This window comes from Limulus polyphemus, unplaced genomic scaffold (assembly GCF_000517525.1).
Source record: "Limulus polyphemus unplaced genomic scaffold, Limulus_polyphemus-2.1.2 Scaffold3, whole genome shotgun sequence".
In the NCBI taxonomy this organism is placed as follows: domain Eukaryota; kingdom Metazoa; phylum Arthropoda; class Merostomata; order Xiphosura; family Limulidae; genus Limulus; species Limulus polyphemus.
Genome location: NW_013665613.1, coordinates 475,173 through 490,531, shown reverse-complemented (window position 1 = coordinate 490,531; position 15,359 = coordinate 475,173). Strand labels below are relative to the sequence as shown.

The window sequence follows — 15,359 nt, the reverse complement described above, 5'->3', positions numbered from 1 at the left end:
ATTGTGTAGCTTTGGGCTTAATTACAAACAAACAATCCTTTGTCACCTGGTAAAATTGTTACGGTGTTGTCTTTCTTCAGAGGTCTCTCTGAAAAGTTACAGAAGATTGTAAAACATAGACTATACATCCTGACAAACTATCCAAATTCCCTTCACTGAAAATTTGGACGTCGGCTTCCAAGATAATACTTAAGCAAGATAAAGACCGGTAAACCAATTAGAGCAGCTTTAAAATTATGTGGTCAAATGGGATTGCTATTATTTCAATTTCATCTTAATTTTTCTAGCGAAAATAACAATTGATTTCGAAGTATAGCTGAAAACTTGTAAACTTTTTGTTTAAGAGCTTTCATCAACTTCAAATCTTTGTTTATTATGTGTCTATTGATATTTGTCTATTTATATCACAATGACGTTTTTGAATTTGATGGTTCTTTTTCGTAATAATAGCTTTCACTGTGCGTATGAGAGCGTTGTTCTGGATTACCTTGAAGTGTGGATTCGGAGTCCGATCTTGTCCTAAACATTATACTGTTTGAGTTTTTTCCGCTCCATTCTTTCTTCTTCGAAATGTCGTGTTATTTATTTTCTCTACAACAATTTCGCTATACGACTATACTTTCTCAGAAGAGGATGTGACACATTGTTTGAGTTTTAAGTTATGGTGGTATTCCATTGTCGGATGGTTGGAAATTCATATATTGTGGTCTCGAAATGTCCTGAAAAATCTAATCTATATAAAATCCAGTGTGTGTCACATCACATCACGTCACCCTTGATTATCTTGATTTATCGAAATAAGAAGAATTATAAAAGCTAAAATGCCTTTATCCAGATAGAATAGTTCGATTATTGTCTGCCCATTACGATTCTAGTAACGAGGTGCAAGGAGGCCGTGAGGAGTGTGGGTGGCGTGAATCCTTATAAGTGTAGTGAGAGTTGGTATAATAAGCCTTAAGTGAAGACGTAGTATGGGATCACCTAGCCTAGAGCCAAGTGCATAAATTTTATCATCAAAGTAAAAATATCGATGCAATTTTAAACTTAAATTGTTTCTGAATTAAAATATTTTCTGTTATATCACCAACGTTTTAAATAAAAAAAAACTTTTTCAATCTACGGAGACTCGAAATTAAGAAATCAACAAATATTTTTTCCAGTTTTGTTGTCTATATATTTCATTTTATACTTCCAGTACATAGACTAACAACAATGTTAGTTTATACTTTTGTTGCTAAACAACATGACATGAAAGCCATACTCCACGAATTCATTTAAGGAATGATCTTACTTTTGATTGGCTCACAAAGGAATTTACCGATGTTTGACTACCTCGACTGCACTTTTCTGCCCCTTTGTTGTTCAAGATTGATTTAGCAAAATTTATTTATTTCAGTTAGCTATGAAATGTGAGGTTAGGGTACACTATGGGGTGGAGTTAGGTGTTGATCCGGGCTATACGCTAGGCGAAGTAATAAATTGTTTCTGCTGTATGAAAAGTATTTACCCTTAAAATTTTTAATTTAAATGTTTCTGCCTTAGCAACTTCAAGATATACATTTTAATTGTCATTCAGCGATTAAGTTGATGGCGAATGACATTTTTAGTGGGTCAGTTATAACTTTACGAACTTCAAACGCTAAATTTCGGGGTTCGATTCCTCACGGTGGACAGAGCACAGGTAGTTCATTGTGTATAGCTACGCTAAAACAACAAGAAATATTAAGATTAGTGATGTAATGCTAAATTTTAAGGTGAGAGGTCAACGCAATCTCCATTACTCCTACCCTCCTCTGATAAGACAGCTAATTATGAAAATGATGATTTAATTTGCTTGTTTGTTGTTAAGCACAAAGCTATGCTATGGGCTATCTATGCACTGTCCACTGCGGGTTCTGAAACCCGATTTCTTAGCATTATACGCCTCAGACTTATAGCTAAGCCACTGGAAGGGGTATTTAACATGGCTACTGGGTTTACTAATTAATTAGAAAAGTAAAGAAGTGGCGTTGGACTACATCACTGATAAAGACAATAAATAAAAGTATTAGGCAATTGGATTCACACATTTCAAATAATGCAGAATTTCTTTGGATAAGAGCACGAAAACCTTAGATTTATTATTGTTGATTATATATTTCATAAAATCTTTAAAGTTAGTCACAGCTGAAAAGGAAATATTAGTAAGCCATATATTTGGAAAAACCAAACATAGTGTTATGTTACTTTTTAATTGAAACTTGACCGTCATTATTAAGATTATAGGACAAAGATTAGTTTTTAGATACATTTTATCCTTCAGAAAAGCTCATAACATGCTTCTTTAAGAAATTGGATGTTATCCAAGCAAACTATTACGAGATATTATATTTGACCATTAGATATATATATTAAAGATTTGAAATATCAATGAAATCTAGATATCTCCTCCTTTTTACAGTATAGCAGTTGTGACATGCGCACATCAATTATGCGATTTCGTACTGCAGTTGGTAATACCGTCTAAAATGTATTTTATTTTGTTCAAAGCACTAGCTTAAACTTATTCGTTGAGATTTATTTTAATCCTAAATTACGAAAAAATAATAATATAAAAAGCGAATTGTTAGGAACAACTGCTTTGATTTAGACCAAAACCACATTGAGATATCTGGTGTGTTCACAGCTGGGAATCGAATCCCGGATTTTTGCGTTGTAAGTCCGTAGATTTACCATTGTCTCACCGGGAATAAGTAAATGATATTATTGTAAGGTAACTTACGTATTTTACTATGATATATTAAATATATATATTATTTTATATTATGCGATAGGAAAATCTTTTGATGAATGTTAAAAAGATGTCACTCTGCTTGCAGACATTTGTATTTAACGTGTAGTTGTTTCTTTTGATGTTTTGTCATGTTAAGTTTAGCTGCCATCCCATTTTATTTTGTTGAATATAGAGAATTCTATCTGTTATCTGACGAAGACATTTTCCAGATTTTAGAAGTGGATCGATCACATTCGATTTTCTATACTTGTCTTATTGCTTAATCAATATTGATCTAAGCGCACAGAATTATTATCTTTGCAAATCCACTACTATTTTTTCCTTGCTTTCAGCAATCATTAATATGTTAGAGTTTTATGTATGTGCGTGGATTTCTTTAGCGATCCTTCAAATATGATAGTTAGAATGTAAAACGATATTTCCAAAAATCAAAACTATGATAAAATTATTTTATGACATTTTGTTTCTTGTATCACAGTTTGTAGAGGTCAGTTGATCATGCAAACTTATTCTCTGTTAAAGTAACTGATGCGTGAACGTAATTATACTAACTTGTTAACCAACGTTTGAAATGTTCACACCTGATTATCCTTTAAAACGGGAACCATTTCTAACATATATTTAAGGAAACGAAAAAGACACTAGGTACACAGACATTTCTCGATGGTAATCTATTATATTAATAAGCACGTTCAAGGACTTAGAATATTGCTAAAGTCGCTTTTAACAAATGCATTCACATTATACAAGAACATTAATTTTATATTTTATCATTTGTATTTAATGGAGTATTATATTGGTACAACCAGTTCAAATGAAAATCGTTATTACTAGGTTAATTTCCTTTTATGGGAGTACTACATGGTCGATATTATATGACACTATATGATTATCGATATCTCTAGATAAGGACAACAAAATAGGTCAGATAGGAGAAAGTAGATTTGAGAATAACAATACACACAATATTAATTAGAGCGCTATAAACATTATATTTTCTTGATTCACAAGAAGATGTGCAGATGAAAAGAAAAAGTTAAATATAATGCCAGTAACTAAAATCAAACGTTTGGACATCGCATTTGCTTTACTCAGTGGTGACTAATGAAATTGGTTCGGAAGCCAACCCTTATATTGTGGTATAAGCATTTTATAATCAGAGATCTAGATATTAAACGGGATATTCTTCATCATCAACAACAACAAAAAAGTATGTTATCAAAATTAAAAGGAAATAAAACTGAAGACACGTTAATGAAAACTAAGGATTTCTAAAAAAACATTATACTTACAATAAAAGGAAAACAATAAATTAGGAAATGTGTAAACAACAATATGAATTAGATCAAGTTAAAATCAAATAAACTAAAAGTGTACTTAATAAGCACAAAAAGCCTTAAACGTAATATTAAAACAAAACTGAAAAATTCATTATGATATGGGAAAATTAGATAACAAGGTAGAAGGTTAAAATAAAACTAAACATAAACACACATTTGTACTATACTGTTCATAAAATAAACTGTTTTGGGAGCTTTCAGAATTAGACTTTATATCTATTTATATATCTTAATACATGCACACATTTTAGGCTACATTTTCACCCGTAATGTTTCCATTCAATAAGACATTAGGGCAAAAACAGCTATAACTTCCAACTCTAGGTGTAAAGTATACTTATAAATTATCAACATGCCACACAGATGAATTGAAAAATGGTCAAAAGTAAATGTTATATAAGTGTGAGGGGTGTCCGAATAGTTCATGTCCGACCTACAAAGAAAAAGACGTTGGTTCAACTATGGTTTATTTTTCAACATAATCTCCTCTTGAGTCTTTACACTTACGCTAGTGGTGCTCTATAGCCTTTATGCCTCTCTTAAAGAACTATTCTTCTTGGTCCTCAGTCCATGACTTGACGGTGTGTACGAGATCATCATCACCCTGAAATCTTCGATCTTTCAGAAAGATTTTTAGGTTAGGGAAGAGAAGAAAAGTCACTTGGAGCTAAATCCGCTGAGTGATGGGGTAATTGAGTAATTTGAAGCCAGCATCATGGATAGCGTTCAAAGTAACACGCGATTTGTGAGCTGGGGCATTGTCTTGATGAAATAGAACACCTTTTATAAGCAATCAGCTTTTATTTTCCTTGATTTATTGATTAAGGATGTATAGCAGTCTTTTGTAACGGTTTGGCCCCTTTCAAATAATGAATTAGTAAAACACCCTTGACATCCCAAAAAACTGATATTATGACCTTCCCAGCAGAAGGTTGTGACTTGAACGTCTTTGGAATGGGGGAAGTTGAGTGTTTCCATTGTAAGCTTTGCATTTTTGTCTCTGGGTCGACCCCACGTTTCATCCGTAGTTATGAATCTATTGAAACCTTTGGAGTAGGCGTTGACTTTCAACAACTGTTTCTGCTCAGGTGGCAACATTTTTGGAACCCATCTGGCACTAACGTTAATGATGCCGAAACTGTCACTCAAAATGTTAACTTCCTAATGGTAATTATTCTATCATATTTTGGTCGATGTTTAACGGTGACCTGATCTCAGATCATCTTCACATGACTGTCTACCACGACTCATCACACCACATTTTCACTATTTAATATGCCGCAGCACCCTCTCCCAATGATGTTTCCATGTCCTAGTGGATTTCTTGTGGTGTCATTTTCTTTTTAACAAAATATTTGATCACGGCACGAAGTTCGATCTTCTTCATGACGTTTAACCCTGCTAACTTTATTTCTTCAAAAATCGGCAACACACACAATGTAAGCTTGTTAATTATACGTTGCGTGTTATTTCCTCATAAAAATAGTTCAAACTTAATATTTATCAGAAAAATTATACATTATAATATTTTAAGTCGGGCCACGATCTTTTCGGACAACCCTCGTATGTCACCAATCGATTGTTTCGTGTCCAAGCAGTTTGAAGATCATTTAGGAGAATGTAATTCGAAGATGAACATCATATATTCAAAAGCAAATACAAGGCCTTTCATAAATAATATGTTATTGGAACGAACACACAGATGAAGAAGCATTGATTAAAAGGACTTGCTTCACATTTTCGTCTATATAATCATAGCAACTTCTTTGTTAGATAAACCCACACCCTAATGGTACCATTCTCTAAACTCTCCAAGAAATATTGAACAAGTTATATATTCCAATGAATGTTAAATGATTTGGTGGTAAGTTTCAGGTTTTCGAAGTACTTATTGAGTTTTTTTTTTATAATCTATATATCAAAGTATTATACTGCCGGTGTAAGTACTAAGAGAAAAACAAGTACATAAATGAGTTTACGTTGACAGAAATACATATAGATAGTTCCTGCAAATCGATTCACGATATATCTGTTCACATGTTACTGCTGTGGGGCGTTTTTTACAAGATGCTTTTAGCAGTTTCAGACACTGAGATATATAAATTAAGAATCATCGCCCATGATACAGCAGAATTCAGTATAACTGGCTTAAAAAGCAACAGTGTAATTAGTAGCATAGTATCATATGGATATTTATTTTTACGTTAAATAAAATCCTAGAAATACAAAATTTAAATATTAGTTTATTATACTGAAACTTTTTCCTTTTAAAAATATAACACAAAGTAAAAAAGATTTTTTTATTCAAATCAAATATCAAGAGAGGAAATTTACTAATTTTAATATTTATATAACAACAGGAGACATCACAGATGACAATCAATCACCAAACAGTACAAAAGGATTTCAATGTTGCTCTAAGAAACTGCCGCGAATTATTCTCGGAATATTTCTGAAACTATTGTTTGCTGGTTCATGGGCTGGAGCTGCACACTTACTCAAGTTAACTTACATATCAACTTTTCACCTTGCTTCAGACTTTGCTCCAAATGTGACCACTGGACTTATAGAAGAAGCTAAAATTAATGTTGTTACTTCACTGCCAACAATGACACCTTCTTCCTTTAACGCACCTTTTTTCACAACTTGGTTTTGCACTATGTGGAATATATTCTTTTTTCCTATCTACTTGGGATCAAGAGCATTGACACAACCTGAAAAGGATACAACAAAAAAGGTTATTTTGTAAGTTTTCTTTTAGTTTTTGAACTAAGTATATTTCAAAGGCTTTAAAATATACGTACTGCTTTTAGAATAAAGAACTTATTGTTAACATCACGAATTTTACATTTCAAAACTCCAAACTATAATAACATTCTTTTCCAGAAAATGAAAAAAAAATTCATGTTTCTTGTTTCATTCATACTGAAAACATGTTTTGCAAATTTGAAAACAACTTTGCTTTTGTATTTTTCATATTTTATAAATAATATAAATCTATAATTCTAAGTTAATACGCATTAGCATTTAAACTTAGCTTCTATACACTCAGCTTCTATACGATTAGTTTAATTAATAGTTTTCGATATTAGTTCAGCTAAGCCATTTTTATGTTTTCATGTATAGTTCTTTACTCAACACCAGTAACCTAAAATACTTTAGGTATTTGAATAAAATTTGACTATGCCGTATAGTCACATGTTAATCAAACATCTAAAATATTTTAGGTTATTAGTGGTGAGTAAACACAATATAAGGTCTAATGTATTTATTTGTTTCGCTCTCACAAATAGTACTAATGAGCCGTGTATTCAACGAAACTAGTCTACTGCAGAGGAGTAGCGAATCAAAGAATAGATTGGACTTCAACGCCATTTTCGGATTCTTTCTCTTCTTCACCGAAAGTACATAATACAATATAACATATCTTTAAAAGATAGCAGGAAATATTTTAGTCTATCTAGGCCGTCTTATCCACTAAATTAAACTAAGCACTAAAAAGTTCAGAGCCAGTTCTTGCCATTCAAATATTTATCAAGTTTTCCCTTAAACTGTCTTACGTTAACTGCATCTACCACACCTGAAGACAACCCTTTCCAAAGTCTAACCCCCCTGTTAGAAAAATAAAGCTGTCTTAGCGGAAGATGACTCGCATCCTGCCAAAATTTAAATTTTTGTCCCTTAGTCTTACCATTTGCACCATTAAATACGAAAAAGGTGATGCATCAACACTCTCAATTCCATTAACAATTTTAAACACCTCAATCAGATCTCGTCTAGCTTTTCTTTTTTCAAGAGAAAACATGTTCAGAGATCTTGACATAGCTTCGTATGACAACCTTTCAATTCCAGGTATCATCCCATTGTCTCCCCTCTGTCCAACAATTCAATGTCGTTTTTGAGGTAAAGATCCAAAGACTGAACACAATGCTTCAAATATGGCCTAAAACATGGCTCATACAATGGCATTATAACATCTTTAGACTTGTATTCAAAATTTGTGTAGATATAATCTAAAATCATGTTTGTCCTACCACTAGCAACAGCGTATTGCTTGGATGGTTTAAGAGATAGAACATCAAGTTCTTCTTCTTCCATAACACTGTAAAAGTTATTCCCATCAAAATTATACTCATAATTCAAACTGTGATATCCCACATGCATTGCCTTACATCTAATATAATCAAAAGTAATCTGCTATTTATTCGCTCAACCCACCAAATAATTCAAATCCATTTGTTTATGTGAAGAAAAGAAAAAAATCCAAATAAGCCATTTTGGTTGAACATTATGTGTCGTATTATTGCAAGTTTAGAGTTAATATAGAAAATGTATGTGATGCGTTTAATATATATATATACATATATGCTTGTATAAATAATTATTTATCAAAATGTATTGCAGCGAATGTGTTCGTCAATTTCACGAGAAAGGTTTCACGACAACGCAATTCTTCGGACGGTGTTCATTATTCTGCCTCCTCTCGATCGTAACTAAGTACATGTTTATCTATTCCATCGGTATCCTAGATACGACTGACGTTCTTGCTTTGTTTTCGTCCAGAATTTCTTTCATCTACCTTTTGTCTTGGGTTGTTCTACATCAACAATTTGTGGGTTTAAAGGTAATTAAATAAGAAGTAGCCGTATTAAATTTCATTTCAAGAGTGATGTTTATTCATCACGATATTTATGCCATGTCAGAATTAATGAATTACTAAACAGTAATGAGAAATGTTCTTCATTTGTGAGTTTGAGAATTGTGTTTAAAAAGTTTTAATGTTCCTCCGTAGAAGTAGATTTACCAGTGGTCGAGTATATTTTTTTGCTAATTTCTCAAGGGTATTGAGTATAAATAATAAACAGGTCTACATTATTACTTTGATACAGATTTTTTACATTAATGTATATATATTACGTGTATATTATTCTTTATTTTATGTCATAAACTATTACATCATTTCTAAAAAAATTATCATAACAAGTATTTTTTAATAATCATACGTCCAAAACATCTACACATAAACCAAGTTTAATCAAAATCAATTTAACATAATAAGAATAGCATCAATGATAATGGCAGACGACAAAGAACTCATAACATTTTCGAATAAAGAATGGAGTCAGAGGTCGATATATTATATTTGAAAATAACGTTATTAAGCAACCGTGTGTTTGTGAAATGCCCAGTGTTAGTCCTCTATTAATTGAATAAAACTTTAAATAAACATGAAATAACACGGTGTTTCTTATATAAAGAAATAAAGCTCAATGCCATTGAAAGTTTTAGTTTAAAATTTTAGTTTACGTATATTTTGTTTCTAATGCAGTGCAGTCAGTATACTTAGTGTCCTTATGTGATTTTAGTGAACTTTTCATCAAACAACACAAATACCTTCCTATCACGTGGCCCTAACATGGCGTAAATATATTTTGAAATGTTTCGATTTATAAAGATATGTCAATATATATTGCATACAATTAGTTCTTTTCATTTTGAAATATCTGAGTTAGGATGGTAATACTATTTCTTTCGACATGAAAATCGTTAGTGAGGAATTAATGTATTGTACTTTCTATTCTCAGAAATGTCAGCTTTATTAGTAGGCTTTGTTAGTCCAGTTTTAATGAAATTAGTTCTCTTGCTTCTATTATAGGTTAAAGCAATTCTTTGTGGGCTCTACAAAGCTGGAAACATTTTTCATTCTTTAATTTCTAGAAAAACAGTATCTCAGAATATCATGAACCACGAAGAAATTGCACAAAACCCTAATAAAACGTTCGGGCAAAAAATCACATTAAACAGTAAAGATTCAATTCAAACAATACCTTAAGATCTTTACTGTTGACTGCTCAGGCTATATACATATAAAATGCACAAAAACACGTATGTTAGACTTTCAAGGAAACGAAAATACGCTCAAATTGGCCCTTTTGTAATACTTCTTCTTCTAATTATTATTCTTTTGCCAGCCTACAACAAAAACGGCGTGGTATATTGCACTAAATAAGGTACTGGGTGGTCGTATGGGTATTGAAAAGTTGACTTGTTTCTTCTATATTTCACATAAACTAAAAACATCACAATTCTATTGTAAACAATGTTATCATTATCCTTTGAAGTCAGCTTTCTTACACATTTCCCCTGTTCTTTCGTAAAGCTTAAATACAGGGTGAAACAGAAATTACCAGCCAATAATATATGAACATTAGATGACTGTAGCATGTAGATACTCAATGCTTTGTACACTATACAATCATTGTCTTTAGGGAGCCATCCCCTATATTATGTATGAAGTGAAGGATTAAAAAATATCAACACACACAACATTAAATTTTGTTACACACATTAGTAATTCTAGCAGGAATTGTATTTTGAATAAATAATGTTTACAGTATTTCCGGCCTTGTTTGTTTACTTCTTTTACGATCCATATTTGCAGATTTTAAAATTTCCATTTTTTTTTATTTATCTTGTTATAAAGTAATATGATCAATGGTTCTTTGATTACTGCTAACACGAAAATTTGTTAACAGTCGACAGGCAACGACCACACTTTTACTTTTTAAACAACATTAACCCCATAAGCGAAAGTTGAAGCGATATTTGAACTTTGGAACTTCTGTTTTAAGGGAAATAAACGAGTCTGAAGTTTTGTGTTCCAAATATATCAAAATATCTAAGGAAATTAAAAGCTTATTTTAGGAGTTAATTTATTATTTTGTAATTACTTAATTATGACACAAACGAACTTGGAATAAGATTCTAAAATAATGGAAAGATTAGTTTTATAAATTTTTAAATTTAAACATTTTATCTTTTCTCAAATACAGTTTAATTTACATTAAAAATCTCAGAATTAGACAACTTATATCACTGCCAGTTTATCATAAAATAAAACATTAAAAACGATACACATAAGTAGCTATTTCCATTACAACGCGAGAGGTACCCAATAGCCTATCTGCGCTTTGTTTCTTACGGATATCATACTTAGAATTCTAGAGATATAATCCCTGAAGCTTGCAGCTGAGTCATCGGAAGATATATAAATTGTTTTCGAGTATTAATATTTTACAATTCTGATTCTAATCTTTTATTTTAACGAAATCGAACAGACTTTCATCATTCAAAAAATCGGAAAATACCACTGTTTAAGAATGTATGAGCTGGGATTTTCTTCTTTTCTAGTTTAACAACACATCAACTAAATGGTGCAAGTACACTAAAAATATGTAGTTTGTTTCTCTAAGTTATATTTGATTACTTTCAAATGCTGAAAAAAGAATGTTTCGCTGTTTTTAGATTGTTGCAGTCATCTTATGTAATACAGGAATAGCTATGTTGGCGTACATGGATGGAGTTGCTAAAACTCCAACGCTAGGGGGAGTTCTCTTGGCCTCCGCCTCAGCTGCGGGATCTGCAATTTATGGGGTCAGTATTTCTTTCACCTTTTTTATTTTTCAGATCGTTATAATTAAAACAGAAAGTATCGTAATTTGAATTCAAAACATCTCAGGATATAGTTTTTAAATTTAAATATAAAATTACAACACTTGTACGTCCTATATTTAAGATTTCTTGTGTGTAAGAAAAAAAGAAAGTTTTTATTGAAAGTAATTATAAATTAAGAGAAAAGTACTTAGAATAGTTTTAGTTAGTGTGAAGATTTGGTAAGAGCTCTTTAATTATACAAGTATAAAGAGTTTTAGAGCATCTTAAACTTATTTTTATTTTTCGTACCCGATGGGAAATGCAATTTCACGACACATGAATAAGGAACGTTTGTGAAAATTAACTGAAGAATATAGTGAAATGTAGAAATCAGTTATTTAGCTATTTTGCAACTATTGTATGTAAAATATTTGGACGATTGTAAGTTTAAACAAATTTAACATTTTCAGTGTTCTAAGTTTATTACTTTTGACTATTATATAAATTACTTGATTGAGAGATTAAGTTGATTTTTTTCACGTGGAAGGTTGTTATAGATAAATAAATTGATCAGTTAGTTACACGATTCTATATGTCATAATTTATAGTTTACTGAAGACATATTGCATCAACTATTCCAATACAAAAGAACTAAGCTGATTACTTTTTTATATTGAACTATTTTGCACATATTCTCGATTCATTAAACCATAAAAAATATTTAAAAGCATGTTCACAAAAATATTGAATTTTCTGCTCCCAGAGACGCTTATTTTATGGGAGTGTTTTTAGTGTTACACTGTAAATAGAAATGTCCAAGTTTGAGGACAAAATAAAATTTGATTTTGTGGAAACATATCTATTATCTTAAGTTAAAATAAATATACTTTGATTTAAGACGGTATTACAAATAATGTTCGTAATGATCTCCGAACTAGTGTGGTATAGTTACATACGTGTATGTATATACATATATATTTCTTTTCGTTAGATATTTATAATAACTGTTTCCAAACATTTACAGTGTGAGAAAAACAAAGCAAAAGTACTAAAATTGAAGGATATGAATTGAATAAGTTAGAGCAGAGTGAATGAAATGTTATATAATAGAAGTGCATGTTTATTTTGATAACATTAATATAAACAAGCTATTAGAAGAAATCATATCATATAAGGGCGTACTTTGTACGACGACATGAAACTCTATTCCAAACTTAGAAAACAACTAGTAGCTCTAAATCAAAATTAGACGAGTTTCAGTTGTCGAAGAGATTTCATTTTCAGTTCCTTTAAGCGTTAACAGAAATACAAGATTAATTACAAGCAACATTTAATCAGCTTAGATTATTAATTCTTTATCGATTTTGATTTGTTAAAGCAATGTCGAAACAAAGTTACTTCTACGTTTATTTTTATCATTACGCTGGTTAACAGAAAAAGTTAACCTTTTTCAGATCAAAGAAGACTGAAGAAAATGTTTTGTTTTCTTTATATCATCTATAGTTTTGAAGATATACACATTTATAGTTGTATGGGTTTACAAGACAAATTGTTTATTTAGTATACTTAATGCACACATAATATTTACATTATAGTCATAGCTGTGCGTGCTACCTCTTCAATGGAGCGTCGCTATCGCTACCGCTACAGCAAGAAAAATACAGCGACGCTACTGTTGTCATTATTGCGGCGCTATCGCTACCGCTACTTTGAAACTGGAATTTTTCAAGAAAAATTTTGTTGTAAATGGATAATGTGTTGGTAAATGGTAATACTTTATTGCTACAGTAACATAATACAGACTTCTCAGAACAGCCTGTCAATATTTGTGAATAATGAGGGAAATGCAGCTAACAACCATACAGCCTTCAATACATTCAATGATAGTACTTAAGGAACACAACGTCAAAAAATAAATGATTATAATAATAACAAATGAGCCAGTAAGCTAATATGAAATAATAAGTCTTTAATATTAGACGACATCACGTCCCATAGTATTTGTTCAATTTTATTATTGTTTTAATTTGTTATTTCATTTCAGTAGCATTAATTTCTCACTCGAAATTGTTATACGTCAATCCAGCTTGTTTTGACTTCAAAATGTCTTTCCCTGTTGAGAAACTGCAATATACAGCTGCACTCCATGGAATTGGGGTACTGAATAAATGAAGAGAGATTAAAAAGCTGGTGAAGAGAACAAGCTTGATTCTATATCTTTTAAAGTAGATACTTCTTTGTTCAGTAACATTGTTATTTGATTGTTGCTACTTTGGGACGAATTACTTGTAGATTTTGATTGTTGTTTAAAGCACATGAAGAAGTCTTCATCGTCATCTCCTTCGGTGCTCGAAAGTGACGATAAATCACTTAAATCAACATTTACTGAACTTTCATCACCGCCGCCTTCCATCTTCCCTGAAAGTTTTTAATCATTATTTGTTTTACAGTTTCTTTCCAAGCGTTCGAGATAATCGAAATCAGTTTAAGCCATAGTTGAAGATCAGCTGAGAGAACGTGATCCTCATTGAGAAAGGCAGCTTCAAAGCGCTTCTCAATTCTTGAAATCAAAGCATTAACAAGTGGGTTGCAAATCTGAAGTTGTTTACGACAAAGATTTTTTAGTTTTGTCAAACATGCGGTAAATGTCGGCAGAAGAAGTCCCATATAGGCCTTAGTTTCACTTTGAAGTAAATCCAGCGCGCGTGCTACAGGTCGAATGGCGATTACACATTCTTTGGTGAAGTTTATATTCGAAAGGTTGAAACTGAGCCCTCTCTATCTTCTTTATTATGCTCTCCATACCAACGAATCATACATCGAATTCCACCATATAGCGCATGGAACAACAACACGTTTGCCCAGCTCTTGTTGTATAAGGTCAGCTGCTATCGTGCTGCTGCGGCTCTGTTTGTTCAAAGTGCCCCCAGTGGCACAGCGTAATGTCTACGGACTTACAACATTAGAAACCGGGTTTCGATACCCGTGGTAGGCAGAGCACAGATAGCTCATTGTGTAGCTTTGGGCTTAATTCCAAACAAACAAACAAAAAATTGTTCAAAGCGTCTGAGCCTTCGCAAATGCTGATCGGGACACTTTTTGATTGTACCACTGCTCAGTGCTTTTTATACATTACTGGTTGCTACTAAATTGACTGTATATGCCGCACGTCGAAGATGCTTGGGGAGAAAGAAAACCTCAGTTAACTTTGCTCACTACTAATGATGTCAGAAATGCTGTACAAGTTTATTTCCTTTTCCTTTTCTTCATCTCTTGATTCGAGTGTGCTTTGCTTTTGAATCACCTGCATCACCACTTACAGGTTCAGCCCTTGATCCAGTAGAGAAGCTCCTGCAAAAAACAAATAGTAAAATGTAAAAAGAGAGTGGCATGTTTTAGTAGTTCTATCTTGGTATGTTATTTTTGTATGGGATGGTATAATAATAATAATTTAATATCTTATACAGCATTCCTCTAGCCGTTACCAGCCATTCCAAGCGCCTGTCGTTGATCAGTCTCTACATTGGTTGAAAGCCAAATGAAAGAGATACGACTTCAAAATACTTTTAAAGAACCTGACAGACTTTGCACATTGCAGCTCGATAGGGAGAGTGTTCCAAAGCTTAGACAGGAAGAGCATGATCACCAAAATGAGAGAGAGAAAGAAAAAAGAAAGAAAGGGAGAGAGAAAGTAAAAAGAAAGAGAGAGAGTGAAAGAAAAAAGAAAGAAAGAGAGAGAGAAAGAAAGAAGAAAGAGAGAGAGTGAAAGAAAAAAGAAAGAAAGAGAGAGAGAAAGAAAGAAGAAAGAGAGA

General features: G+C 32.0%; 2 protein-coding genes across 3 annotated transcripts in view; one reads left to right on the top strand and one right to left on the bottom strand.

Annotated features, from left to right (window-relative positions):
* LOC106468521 (putative thiamine transporter SLC35F3) overlaps positions 1–15,359 on the top strand; it is a 56,719-nt gene that overhangs the window by 8,370 nt on the left and 32,990 nt on the right. For both annotated transcript variants that reach the window (XM_022397571.1, XM_022397519.1), the window contains exons 2-4: positions 6,474–6,858; positions 8,518–8,737; positions 11,419–11,547. In XM_022397571.1, coding sequence (XP_022253279.1) covers positions 6,474–6,858; positions 8,518–8,737; positions 11,419–11,547 — 734 coding nt within the window. The remainder of the gene's footprint in view (positions 1–6,473; positions 6,859–8,517; positions 8,738–11,418; positions 11,548–15,359) is intronic.
* The window catches only part of LOC106468416 (Down syndrome cell adhesion molecule-like protein Dscam2), a 247,618-nt gene continuing 239,006 nt past the window's right edge, over positions 6,748–15,359 (bottom strand). The window contains exon 28 of the mRNA XM_022397136.1: positions 6,748–6,827. The gene's annotated coding sequence lies outside the window, so the exon portion shown is untranslated. The remainder of the gene's footprint in view (positions 6,828–15,359) is intronic.